General features: G+C 38.9%; 1 protein-coding gene across 1 annotated transcript in view; it reads right to left on the reverse strand.

The window, feature by feature from the left end:
* Positions 1-12381: 12381 nt before the first annotated feature.
* Positions 12382-16314, reverse strand: part of LOC144891239 (regulator of nonsense transcripts 1-like) — a 64479-nt gene continuing 60546 nt past the window's right edge. The window contains exons 6-8 of the mRNA XM_078773644.1: positions 14549-14636; positions 14160-14314; positions 12382-12922 (exon numbers count right to left, since the gene is read on the reverse strand). Of these exons, the coding sequence (XP_078629770.1) occupies positions 12871-12922; positions 14160-14314; positions 14549-14636 (295 nt within the window). The 3' untranslated portion in view covers positions 12382-12870. The remainder of the gene's footprint in view (positions 12923-14159; positions 14315-14548; positions 14637-16314) is intronic.

Genomic DNA, 16314 nt, shown 5'->3' on the forward strand with positions numbered 1-16314 from the left:
ATCTCTAAGCTGTTTAGAAAAGTTACGACGACCATTTCAGCTACATCGTCACCAGTTCCACATTCAACCGGTATTTGCCATGACAATAGATAAGGCCCAAGGAGAAACACGACAGGGTTGGCCTCAAGCTGAAAAACGTGTTGACCATGGAAAATGTAACACGATCGTGTGCAACAGCAATGGCAGCCACAATATCGCAAATTATATTTTATTACTACTATATTAGGGGGATATTACTATATTAGGGGGATATTACTATATTAGGGGGATATTACTATATTAGGGGGATATTACTATATTAGGGGGATATTACTATATTAGGGGGATATTACTATATTAGGGGGATATTACTATATCAGGGGGATATTACTATATTAGGGGGATATTACTATATCAGGGGGATATTACTATATTAGGGGGATATTACTATATCAGGGGGATATTACTATATTAGGGGGATATTACTATATCAGGGGGATATTACTATATCAGGGGGATATTACTATATCAGGGGGATATTACTATATTAGGGGGATATTACTATATTAGGGGGATATTACTATATCAGGGGGATATTACTATATTAGGGGGATATTACTATATCAGGGGGATATTACTATATTAGGGGGATATTACTATATTAGGAGGATATTACTATATCAGGGGGATATTACTATATTAGGGGGATATTACTATATTAGGAGGATATTACTATATTAGGGGGATATTACTATATTAGGGGGATATTACTATATCAGGGGGATATTACTATATCAGGGGGATATTACTATATTAGGGGGATATTACTATATTAGGGGGATATTACTATATTAGGGGGATATTACTATATCAGGGGGATATTACTATATTAGGGGGATATTACTATATTAGGGGGATATTACTATATTAGGGGGATATTACTATATCAGGGGGATATTACTATATTAGGGGGATATTACTATATTAGGGGGATATTACTATATTAGGGGGATATTACTATATCAGGGGGATATTACTATATCAGGGGGATATTACTATATTAGGGGGATATTACTATATTAGGAGGATATTACTATATTAGGGGGATATTACTATATTAGGGGGATATTACTATATCAGGGGGATATTACTATATTAGGGGGATATTACTATATCAGGGGGATATTACTATATTAGGGGGATATTACTATATTAGGGGGATATTACTATATTAGGGGGATATTACTATATTAGGGGGATATTACTATATTAGGGGGATATTACTATATTAGGGGGATATTACTATATTAGGGGGATATTACTATATTAGGGGGATATTACTATATTAGGGGGATATTACTATATCAGGGGGATATTACTATATTAGGGGGATATTACTATATCAGGGGGATATTACTATATTAGGGGGATATTACTATATTAGGGGGATATTACTATATCAGGGGGATATTACTATATTAGGGGGATATTACTATATCAGGGGCATATTACTATATCAGGGGGATATTACTATATCAGGGGGATATTACTATATTAGGGGGATATTACTATATCAGGGGGATATTACTATATCAGGGGCATATTACTATATTAGGGGGATATTACTATATCAGGGGGATATTACTATATTAGGGGGATATTACTATATTAGGGGGATATTACTATATTAGGGGGATATTACTATATTAGGGGCATATTACTATATTAGGGGGATATTACTATATCAGGGGGATATTACTATATCAGGGGCATATTACTATATCAGGGGGATATTACTATATTAGGGGGATATTACTATATTAGGGGGATATTACTATATCAGGGGGATATTACTATATTAGGGGGATATTACTATATCAGGGGGATATTACTATATCAGGGGAATATCACTATATTAGGGAGATATTACTATATTAGGGGGATATTACTATATCAGGGGAATATTACTATATCAGGGGGATATTACTATATCAGGGGGATATTACTATATCAGGGGGATATTACTATATCAGGGGCATATTACTATATCAGGGGGATATTACTATATTAGGGGGATATTACTATATTAGGGGGATATTACTATATTAGGGGGATATTACTATATCAGGGGGATATTACTATATCAGGGGGATATTACTATATTAGGGGGATATTACTATATCAGGGGGATATTACTATATCAGGGGAATATCACTATATTAGGGAGATATTACTATATTAGGGGGATATTACTATATCAGGGGAATATTACTATATTAGGGGGATATTACTATATCAGGGGGATATTACTATATCAGGGGGATATTACTATATCAGGGGGATATTACTATATTAGGGGGATATTACTATATCAGGGGGATATTACTATATCAGGGGAATATTACTATATTAGGGGGATATTACTATATCAGGGGGATATTACTATATCAGGGGAATATTACTATATTAGGGGGATATTACTATATCAGGGGGATATTACTATATCAGGGGGATATTACTATATCAGGGGGATATTACTATATCAGGGGGATATTACTATATCAGGGGGATATTACTATATCAGGGGGATATTACTATATCAGGGAGATATTACTATATCAAGGGGATATTACTATATCAGGGGGATATTACTATATCAGGGGGATATTACTATATCAGGGGGATATCACTATATTAGGGAGATATTACTATATTAGGGGGATATTACTATATCAGGGGAATATCACTATATTAGGGAGATATTACTATATCAGGGGGATATTACTATATCAGGGGGATATCACTATATCAGGGGAATATCACTATATTAGGGGGATATTACTATATTAGGGGGATATTACTATATCAGGGGGATATTACTATATCAGGGGGATATTACTATATTAGGGGGATATTACTATATCAGGGGGATATTACTATATCAGGGGGATATCACTATATCAGGGGAATATCACTATATTAGGGAGATATTACTATATTAGGGGGATATTACTATATTAGGGGGATATTACTATATCAGGGGGATATTACTATATCAGGGGGATATTACTATATTAGGGAGATATTACTATATTAGGGGAATATCACTATATTAGGGAGATATTACTATATTAGGGGGATATTACTATATTAGGGGGATATTACTATATCAGGGGGATATTACTATATCAGGGGGATATTACTATATTAGGGAGATATTACTATATTAGGGGAATATCACTATATTAGGGAGATATTACTATATTAGGGGGATATTACTATATTAGGGGGATATTACTATATTAGGGGGATATTACTATATCAGGGGGATATTACTATATCAGGGGGATATTACTATATTAGGGAGATATTACTATATTAGGGGAATATCACTATATTAGGGAGATATTACTATATCAGGGGGATATTACTATATCAGGGGAATATCACTATATTAGGGAGATATTACTATATTAGGGGGATATTACTATATCAGGGGGATATCACTATATCAGGGGAATATCACTATATTAGGGAGATATTACTATATTAGGGGGATATTACTATATTAGGGAGATATTACTATATTAGGGGGATATTACTATATCAGGGGGATATTACTATATCAGGGGGATATTACTATATCAGGGGGATATTACTATATTAGGGGGATATTACTATATTAGGGGGATATTACTATATCAGGGGGATATTACTATATTAGGGGGATATTACTATATTAGGGGGATATTACTATATTAGGGGGATATTACTATATCAGGGGGATATTACTATATTAGGGGGATATTACTATATTAGGGGGATATTACTATATTAGGGGGATATTACTATATAAGGGGGATATTACTATATTAGGGGGATATTACTATATTAGGGGGATATTACTATATCAGGGGGATATTACTATATCAGGGGGATATTACTATATTAGGGGGATATTACTATATTAGGGGGATATTACTATATAAGGGGGATATTACTATATTAGGGGGATATTACTATATTAGGGGGATATTACTATATTGGGGGGATATTACTATATTAGGGGGATATTACTATATAAGGGGGATATTACTATATCAGGGGGATATTACTATATCAGGGGGATATTACTATATCAGGGGGATATTACTATATTAGGGGGATATTACTATATTAGGGGGATATTACTATATTAGGGGGATATTACTATATTAGGGGGATATTACTATATCAGGGGGATATTACTATATCAGGGGCATATTACTATATCAGGGGGATATTACTATATTAGGGGGATATTACTATATTAGGGGGATATTACTATATCAGGGGCATATTACTATATTAGGGGGATATTACTATATCAGGGGGATATTACTACATCAGGGGGATATTACTATATCAGGGGGATATTACTATATTAGGGGGCTATTACTATATTAGGGGGATATTACTATATCAGGGGGATATTACTATATCAGGGGGATATTACTATATTAGGGGGATATTACTATATCAGGGGGATATTACTATATCAGGGGCATATTACTATATCAGGGGGATATTACTATATCAGGGGGATATTACTATATTAGGGGGATATTACTATATTAGGGGGATATTACTATATCAGGGGGATATTACTATATCAGGGGCATATTACTATATTAGGGGGATATTACTATATCAGGGGGATATTACTATATCAGGGGGATATTACTATATTAGGGGGATATTACTATATTAGGGGGATATTACTATATCAGGGGGATATTACTATATCAGGGGGATATTACTATATCAGGGGGATATTACTATATCAGGGGCATATTACTATATCAGGGGGATATTACTATATCAGGGGGATATTACTATATTAGGGGGATATTACTATATTAGGAGGATATTACTATATTAGGGGGATATTACTATATTAGGGGGATATTACTATATTAGGGGGATATTACTATATTAGGGGGATATTACTATATTAGGGGGATATTACTATATTAGGGGGATATTACTATATTAGGGGGATATTACTATATCAGGGGGATATTACTATATCAGGGGGATATTACTATATCAGGGGGATATTACTATATTAGGGGGATATTACTATATTAGGGGGATATTACTATATGAGGGGGATATTACTATATGAGGGGGATATTACTATATCAGGGGGATATTACTATATCAGGGGGATATTACTATATCAGGGGGATATTACTATATCAGGGGGATATCACTATATCAGGGGAATATCACTATATTAGGGAGATATTACTATATCAGGGGGATATTATTATATTAGGGGGATATTACTATATTAGGGGGATATTACTATATTAGGGGGATATTACTATATTAGGGGGATATTACTATATTAGGGGGATATTACTATATAAGGGGGATATTACTATATCAGGGGGATATTACTATATCAGGGGGATATTACTATATCAGGGGGATATCACTATATCAGGGGAATATCACTATATTAGGGGGATATCACTATATTAGGGGGATATTACTATATTAGGGGGATATTACTATATTAGGGGGATATTACTATATCAGGGGGATATTACTATATCAGGGGGATATTACTATATTAGGGGGATATTACTATATTAGGGGGATATTACTATATTAGGGGGATATTACTATATTAGGGGGATATTACTATATTAGGGGGATATTACTATATTAGGGGGATATTACTATATTAGGGGGATATTACTATATTAGGGGGATATTACTATATTAGGGGGATATTACTATATTAGGGGGATATTACTATATGAGGGGGATATTACTATATGAGGGGGATATTACTATATCAGGGGGATATTACTATATCAGGGGGATATTACTATATCAGGGGGATATTACTATATCAGGGGGATATCACTATATCAGGGGAATATCACTATATTAGGGAGATATTACTATATCAGGGGGATATTACTATATTAGGGGGATATTACTATATTAGGGGGATATTACTATATTAGGGGGATATTACTATATTAGGGGGATATTACTATATAAGGGGGATATTACTATATGAGGGGGATATTACTATATCAGGGGGATATTACTATATCAGGGGGATATTACTATATCAGGGGGATATCACTATATCAGGGGAATAACACTATATTAGGGGAATATCACTATATTAGGGGGATATTACTATATTAGGGGGATATTACTATATTAGGGGGATATTACTATATTAGGGGGATATTACTATATTAGGGGGATATTACTATATCAGGGGGATATTACTATATTAGGGGGATATTACTATATTAGGGGGATATTACTATATTAGGGGGATATTACTATATTAGGGGGATATTACTATATTAGGGGGATATTACTATATTAGGGGGATATTACTATATTAGGGGGATATTACTATATTAGGGGGATATTACTATATTAGGGGGATATTACTATATTAGGGGGATATTACTATATTAGGGGGATATTACTATATTAGGGGGACATTACTATATTAGGGGGACATTACTATATCAGGGGGACATTACTATATCAGGGGGACATTACTATATCAGGGGGATATTACTATATCAGGGGGATATTACTATATCAGGGGGATATTACTATATTAGGGGGATTTTACTATATTAGGGGGATATTACTATATTAGGGGGATATTACTATATTAGGGGGATATTACTATATTAGGGGGATATTACTATATAAGGGGGATATTACTATATCAGGGGGATATTACTATATCAGGGGGATATTACTATATCAGGGGGATATCACTATATCAGGGGAATATCACTATATTAGGGGGATATCACTATATTAGGGGGATATTACTATATTAGGGGGATATTACTATATTAGGGGGATATTACTATATTAGGGGGATATTACTATATCAGGGGGATATTACTATATCAGGGGGATATTACTATATTAGGGGGATATTACTATATTAGGGGGATATTACTATATTAGGGGGATATTACTATATTAGGGGGATATTACTATATTAGGGGGATATTACTATATTAGGGGGATATTACTATATTAGGGGGATATTACTATATTAGGGGGATATTACTATATTAGGGGGATATTACTATATTAGGGGGATATTACTATATTAGGGGGATATTACTATATTAGGGGGATATTACTATATTAGGGGGATATTACTATATTAGGGGGATATTCCTATATTAGGGGGATATTACTATATCAGGGGGATATTACTATATCAGGGGGATATTACTATATTAGGGGGATATTACTATATCAGGGGGATATTACTATATCAGGGGGATATTACTATATCAGGGGGATATTACTATATCAGGGGGATATTTCTATATAAGGGGGATATTACTATATTAGGGGGATATTACTATATCAGGGGGATATTACTATATTAGGGGGATACTACTATATAAGGGGGATATTACTGTATCAGGGGGATATTACTATATGAGGGGGATATTACTATATTAGGGGGATATTACTATATTAGGGGGATATTACTATATTAGGGGGATATTACTATATTAGGGGGATATTACTATATTAGGGGGATATTACTATATTAGGGGGATATTACTATATTAGGGGGATATTACTATATTAGGGGGATATTACTATATTAGGGGGATATTACTATATTAGGGGGATATTACTATATTAGGGGGATATTACTATATTAGGGGGATATTACTATATTAGGGGGATATTACTATATTAGGGGGACATTACTATATTAGGGGGACATTACTATATCAGGGGGATATTACTATATCAGGGGGACATTACTATATTAGGGGGACATTACTATATCAGGGGGATATTACTATATCAGGGGGATATTACTATATCAGGGGGATATTACTATATCAGGGGGATTTTACTATATTAGGGGGATATTACTATATTAGGGGGATATTACTATATTAGGGGGATATTACTATATTAGGGGGATATTACTATATAAGGGGGATATTACTATATGAGGGGGATATTACTATATGAGGGGGATATTACTATATCAGGGGGATATTACTATATCAGGGGGATATCACTATATCAGGGGAATATCACTATATCAGGGGGATATTACTATATCAGGGGGATATTACTATATCAGGGGGATATTACTATATCAGGGGGATATTACTATATCAGGGGGATATTACTATATCAGGGGGATATTACTATATCAGGGGGATATTACTATATCAGGGGGATATTACTATATCAGGGGGATATTACTATATAAGGGGGATATTACTATATTAGGGGGATATTACTATATTAGGGGGATATTACTATATTAGGGGGATATTACTATATTAGGGGGATATTACTATATTAGGGGGATATTACTATATTAGGGGGATATTACTATATTAGGGGGATATTACTATATTAGGGGGATATTACTATATTAGGGGGATATTACTATATTAGGGGGATATCACTATATTCGGGGGATATTACTATATTAGGGGGATATTACTATACTAGTGGGGTCACCCGTGGGAATCCCACGGGCATGGACGTGTGTGACATTTCGACATATTGAGTTAGATGTTGCACCTGTTTCACAACACACACACACACACACACACACACACACACACACACACACACACACGTACACCGACACACATATATACACACACACGCAAACACACATACACATGCACACGTACACACACATGTACACCGACACATGCATATACACATATACACATACACATATGGATACACACACATGCACACACATACACATATACACACACATACATACATACACACACACACACACATATATATACACATACAGACACACATATATACACATACAGACACACACATATATACACATACACACACATACACATGTGTACCCACACACACACATACACATGTGTACACACACATGTACACCGACACACATGCACACACATACACATATGCACATACACATATACACACACATATATATATATATATATATACACATACACACATGTACACCCACACACACACACATATATACACACACACACACACATATACACATACAGACACACAGACATATATATACACATACACATATATGCACACACACACACACAGACACACACACACATATATATACACATACACATATATGCACGCACACACACACACACATATGCACGCGCGCGCACACGCACACACACGTCCCACATGTATATATCCCACATCCCACATGTATATACATGTTTAAAGTGTACGTGCCCTTACCCCCTCCCCCGCCCGGCAACGCTGAGTACTTCTGCTAGTAACTAATGAAATAAAAACGAAGAAATATCTCTGGGTAATTTCCTGAAACTCGGTGAAATTCGCTGAAATTCGCTGAAATTCGCTCGGTGTATCGGTGAAATATTTTATTTGGGCGGTGTAGAATTGCTTCGAACGAAATATCTCGAAGCAATTTCCCGTCTGTGTTTCATGTCCATGCACACGTGAAATGGAGTTTGTTTTTGCACACGTGAAATGAACATGTGAACCTTTACTTCCGGATAATAATGTTGAATGAAATAAAAACGAAGAAATATAGTGGGGTCACCCGTGGGACATTTCGACATATTGAGTTAGATGCTGGACATTCAAAATGGTTACTGGCAATTCATCAGATCCAGAAATGGTGTAATGAACACAATTTATTTAGTGGGGTCAACACATAATATGTGACCCCTCACTCCTCTCCACCTGACACTCTCCTCTCTCCACCTGACACTCTCCTCTTTCCACCTGACACTCTCCTCTCTCCACCTGACACTCTCCTCTCTCCACCTGACACTCTCCTCTCTCCACCTGACACTCTCCTCTCTCCACCTGACACTCTCCTCTCTCCACCTGACACTCTCCTCTCTCCACCTAGCACTCCTCTCCTCTCCAATCCCTCACATTCCTCTCCTCTCGAATCCCTCTCCTCTCCAATCCCTCACTCGCCTCTCCAATCGCTCCTCACTCGCCTCTCCAATCGCTCCTCACTCGCCTCTCCAATCGCTCCTCACTCGCCTCTCCAATCGCTCCTCACTCGCCTCTCCAATCGCTCCTCACTCGCCTCTCCAATCGCTCCTCACTCGCCTCTCCAATCGCTCCTCACTCGCCTCTCCAATCGCTCCTCACTCGCCTCTCCAATCGCTCCTCACTCGCCTCTCCAATCGCTCCTCACTCGCCTCTCCAATCGCTCCTCACTCGCCCCTCCAATCGCTCCTCACTCGCCTCTCCAATCGCTCCTCACTCGCCTCTCCAATCGCTCCTCACTCGCCTCTCCAATCGCTCCTCACTCGCCCCTCCAATCGCTCCTCACTCGCCCCTCCAATCGCTCCTCACTCGCCTCTCCAATCGCTCCTCACTCGCCTCTCCAATCGGCTTTCCCCGTCTCGTTTCTCTCGTTTTTCTCCCGTATCGTTCTTTTTCTTGCTCCAAATCGGCCCGTCTCGCCCATCGGTCCGTCTCGCCCGTCGGCCCGTCTCGCCCGTCGGTCCGTACTCCGTCTCGCCCCTCGGCCCGTCAGAATCGGAAATCGGGCCGTCTTGCTTTCATGCTTGCGCGTAAATAAATTGTGTTCATTACACCATTTCTGGATCTGATGACTTGCCAGTAACCATTTTGTAAAAATGAATGTGCAGCATCTAACTCAATATGTCGAAATGTCACACACATCCATGTCCGTGGGATTCCCACGGGTGACCCCGCAAGTTTGCATTGACGTTCGTCGACGGACTCGTTCGCCCGTCTCATTCGCTTTCTTGCTACATCCTGTTCAAGTCTGCGTTCTTCATCGATCGTCTCATTCATTTTGGAAATAGAAGTTTCCACGCAGCGCATGAATTGTCACGATCCTCAAGAGGAAGTGTCTCGTAATCATCAAATGATAAATGGCAAGTAAATTATATTGTGGAAAATTAAAGATTTCAAATAAACCTATTTAAAGTGAATGCGCACATAACTCATAAAAAAAACGAAGAAATATCTCTCGGTAATTTCCTGAAACATATTTTACTTCCGGCTAATAATGTTGAATGAAATAAAAACGAAGAAATATATGTCGGCATCATTGTTGACGTTTTTGTGACGACTGTCATCAAACGAAAAAGTAATATATCTTAACGGAAAAGCAAAAGCGAATTTTAAATATATATCGACACATTGCCGTCGGTGTCATGTTGGGCGGTGTATGATACACCATGACGCGATTTAAAAAAATATATCTCTGCATTTTCCCGCGTGTGTGGAATGTTCTCAATTATTGCTGACACCGAGTCTAAAAGTAAAACCATCGATAAAAATGAAATCATATGGTGAGTTAGATTGGAGATAAAGGCGTGAGAGAGACTCAATGGCCTTGAAGTTACAGGCGTTTGAGAATTCATTTCGTTCTATAAACGGCAACTTTCATCAGATTTTCTTCCCGTTTTTTTTCAACCGAGTCTAAAACTATGTTAGCGACTGTGAAAAATGAAATGATATATCGAATTTGATTTGAAATAAAACTGGGAGAGAGCAAGACACCACGGGCCTACAAAACAGGCCTCAAAGCTATGCGAGTTAATAAAATGGTGGATATTTGTTTATAATTATATGAAGCCACTCCCAGAATGGGTGGAGCTATGGGTGGAGCTACTCTGCAAACCGAGTAAGCCACACCCCGGCCAGACACCCAACAGAATCATCTACGGCTATTATAATATAGATTAGGGGGATATTACTATATTAGGGGGATATTACTATATTAGGGGGATTATTAGTCAGGGCACAAACTATATTTCCCCCCCCCCCCCCCACCCTCCAAGGCTTCTCCCAAAGGGAGGTGGGTGTTTCTAGTTTGCCAAGATATAGTTTTCTCAGCAGCCCTCTTGTCATTGGTCTGGTCACCAACAATTCAAGTGTCATCTACAAAGTCAACACACAAATCAGACAATTTAATCTTCTTAAAGCCACGTACACACCAACATTGATCTCAACACATTGGTACACTGAACTTCCATCCTGAATCCAAGGTACAACGGGTCAGTAATGTGTCAACATCAAAAATATGGTGTGTATAAACTAATAATCGCATTCACTATTTGCTGATTGCCATTTCACCGGGTCCCTTTGCTTGTCCCAATAAAATGCTTGGGATATCCCAGACAGGAATATTGGTTGTTTCCAATCCCTCCAACCCCTCCCTACTCAAAGAATGGCACAACCTCCCACAGCCAGAGCGGGAATATATAATTTTGTTGACGACTTGATGACTGATTTATCGTCTAGATGATAAGAATGAAACTTCACACTCGGGGACATTGAAACAGGTACTAAAAAATTCGAAAGTGCTAAGCAGGAGCATTTTATTTCACAATGTACAAAACAACTTTCCTTTAGCAACTTCTAAAATTCAAATACAGAGAGGCACTCCAGAACAAAGTAATATAACAGGCTAACCAAAAATAAGAAAAAAGCTGCTCATGGTACAAGTGCAACTTAAAGCATTTAAACCACCATTTCAGTATTTCTATGGGGATATAGAACAAAGGCTTTCATATTTCACATTACGGTCGTCACAAAAAAAGTAAAAAAAAACAAAAAAAAACAAACTTATAGGTCAATGGGCAGGTGCAGGAGGGGAACAATCTCAGCCATTATTGAATTACACATTTTGTGTAAGCGCTCGGCCATCATGTTTTCAGGATATCAACACCATGTGGTGGTAAATGATACCCCGACCATCAGAAGGAAAGTAATGCGTTAAACAAACCGAGTTCAGCCATGAGAGGTCACCGTCTGACCATGCCTTGAAGGAGCATGTCATGAACGATGCTACTAGGTGGGTGGGCCTTCTTTCCTTTTTGCAACGAGGCATCTATGGTATTTGCTGTAAATAATCAGAGGCAGTCCAGTTGGTTTACACTGTGTTGTACATATTAATATGAAATTAAAAGACAGTAGACTTAAAATAAACCATGTTGCATTTATCATCTACAGCCGAAATTGCTCAGCTGCTAAAAAAGATAAATGGATTCTGTATTTCCCAACTAAATACCGCGTATTGAACGACGGTACAAGGTATTTTTAAAAAAATGAACAATTAGAGCCTTTCTTTAAAATGACTATTTCAGCAGGAGGCAAAATCCAAAGGTTTGCTTCTTGCTCGCTGCAAGAAGGTTGGTGGACTGATTCCGCCGCTGTACAGTGCCCTACTTTCAGAAAATGGACCTGCTCTGATTGTAAACAAACTTTATCTAAACAATCGGTTATACCAACAATCACATGGACTACGTGTATTGTTATCTGGTAGCCGATCCATTGGCATGATGCGTCGATTGAACCTGTGAAGGCATCAAATCGATGACACAAACCATATTCCTGCCACTTAAGTGCAATTGTTCACCTGCCTCTTCCCCAGTGATCCTCTGTCAGTCTTTGAATATGCTGCTCTCGAATTTAGTTCCTCAATGAGCGATGATTTCGAAAAAATAAATAAATACCTGAAATGGTTAATAAATCCTTCAAGTTGTTTGTGCAATCCTTCACATGCTACAGTAACACTGAATAAAGGTCTCCAAGCAATCCAAGTATTTACAAATGCACCAAAAGATTTATTGGTGAGGCGATGCTTGATGACAGTTATTTAAATAATAACACCGATGCACCTTCACAGTGAGAGGCTGAGAAAAAAAAAAGTGGGTTGGAAAGAAGTTTTGGATAGGTCTGCAAAGACACAGGAGAAGCTTCACCAGATGTGTTCATGGCGAGGATCTGGACAAAAATTGTGGCTGCATCCACAGTGTTTACAAATACGGTGTTCGATTCACTCGAACAGAGGTCGGTTATCATTTTTAAGAGGCCCTTAGGAATTGTTAGAAATAGTCACAGTGAGGCCTTCATCTCTCCTCTTTGGGAGATTTATCGGAAAAGAATCCCCATAAGGCCGACTGACTGATGGAATCTCAAAGTTGAAACTTTTCTCATTTGTCATGCGTGTTAGGACAGCCATTCCTGCCACACTCTTTATGCCATTCTTATTTGTGCGATTCTGTGACATGCTTGCATGTTCTTGCCGAGTAACAGACAATGGTGGTACTTTTTCACACACTACTGCCTTTACTTGCCCATCTCTGTGCTTTCCCTCTCCAAAACTTTTTCCATTGGGATTTCTTTCTTGAAAGATCATCTCGATGTTCCTCTTTATTGTTGCTTCCGTCGTGCTCACAACGACCTTGCGTTGGCGAGCATCTGTGATGAGGGCATTCCAGAGTGGAAATTTCTGGTTGGAGCAGAGAAAAAGAGTCAAGATAACAAGCAGTCGCACAAGGCCAGGTCCAATATTTCTTTTCATGCCAACTGACACTCCAAACAATTTAAGTCTAGCATTTATTCACAGTACTGTTTCCAATAATCCATTGTCTGCTTTATTTAATTTTGGGAATTATTGCAACAGGTGAGAGATAAAGGAAATGCGTGGGGTGAGAAGATAGATATCCATGGTGAATTTTCATACCATCAATGTGTTCAGGTGGCCCAGGATAATGAGGGACATCTTCGCACGAGTGAGGGCGACGTTTAGTTGGTGTTTGTCGTGTAGGAACCTGGAGATGTAGGGAGAGGGGAGAAAACAGTGCTGAACCAGGGAGAAGGGAAGGAATAAAAGGCTGGAATACAATTGAGATGCAAGTGATGTGACGACAAGGTGACTATACTGTTGAAGACCAACTTGTTTCACAGGGACAGTCAGGTTTGATCGTCACTTCTCAAATACAGTCAGGGGGGAAATGGAAATTCAATGGATATGCATCCGCTTGCGTTAGTGATCAATCCCATGTTATATTTAATCTCAATTGAAGGTCACATAAAAAAATTAAAGGTTCAATAAATATGAGAGGTGTGTGTGTGTGTGTGTGTGTATATGTATAAATATATATATATATAAATCTATCTATATAAAGCAGTAAAGTATTGTTACAGACGCGGTTTTAGATGTTAGTTTACCGAGCGTTTTGGTATTACCGCGTCCGCACAGTTACTCCCCGATTAGAACCCTATCCCGCCCGATTCCACTCGACGTTGACCAAGTCGCGCTATGCTAAATCAATGAAGGAAAGGACACAACGGCTGGGATAAATGCAACGACACAAGGGGTACAGTTCTCAAGACCTCCGGAGGAGGATATAATATTGGTGATGCAGAAACGGGTAGATTACACGGTAAGAGGTAAAGCACAGAAAGATGGGCACTTAGACACAGTCTTATCTTATCCCCGACAGACCACAGACAAACGGGACAAGACTGACTTACACAAGGATTGATGGCAAGGAAGGGCAGGCAGTCGATAGCACAAGGTGCACCTTGGCTCAGGGGCAGAATCAAACGCGGTCCGGTCCAGAGATGCGGGGAGGTATTCAGCGCTTGGAGGTGGCGTCTTCTCTCTCCGTCGTGTGGGCGCATCTGACGTCACCTCCCTCTTCCTGCGCATGTCCAGCGGGGAGTGACACGCCCTCGGCTCGTTAGCTCCGCCCCAGAAGGAATCGGTCCGCCGCTCCTATTGGGTGCGGGGGGTTACCGGGCTCCGCCCTTGACGAGGAGCTGACAGCGAGCCCCTGCGTGGTAACCCCGTCGGAGCACATGTTCAATGGCGGCTAACCAAGCCGGAGTGAGGACGCACACTCCCCGCGCCGCCGCCGCTGTTGTTGTTGTTGTTGTTGTACAATGAGGAAGAGCTGCGGGGAGGTATTGGGAGGTCCTAAACTTTCTAACGGTGCCATACAATCACATTCTGGTGCAACGAAGAGTCAGAATTAATGGAAACGAGTCCTTAACTGACAGACTAAGAATAACTAGCAAGATGTCCTATAGTTGTCTACGTGAGATGCGGTAAACCTGGATGCGACATTTAATGGGGGAAATAGGGGAAGGTCAGGGCTACAGAGTGTTGTTTACAGACAATGGGACTAGGGAATGGGGGATTGGGGATAGTTGGGAAGTATTGGGGAAATAGGGGAATATTTACAAGCGGATATGGATGGAGGCCAAATACCATATCCGCAACATTGCACCCTTCTCTACCTCGGGGCGTCCCGACCCGATAAATTTTTACCTACGTTAGTGTGGCACTCAGATGTAGTTCCCTCTACTATTAACTCAACCCTGAGTGCGACAGTTTTACAGATGTTCACAAATGAGTAAATATGTCCCCCTGCGACGTTGCACCCTTCTCCTCACAGAAACACACCCACAGGATAACCGAATCGCGGAAAGAATCCTCAAACT

This window comes from Myxine glutinosa, chromosome 3 (genome assembly GCF_964187855.1).
Source record: "Myxine glutinosa chromosome 3, kmMyxGlut1.1, whole genome shotgun sequence".
In the NCBI taxonomy this organism is placed as follows: Eukaryota; Metazoa; Chordata; class Myxini; order Myxiniformes; family Myxinidae; genus Myxine; species Myxine glutinosa.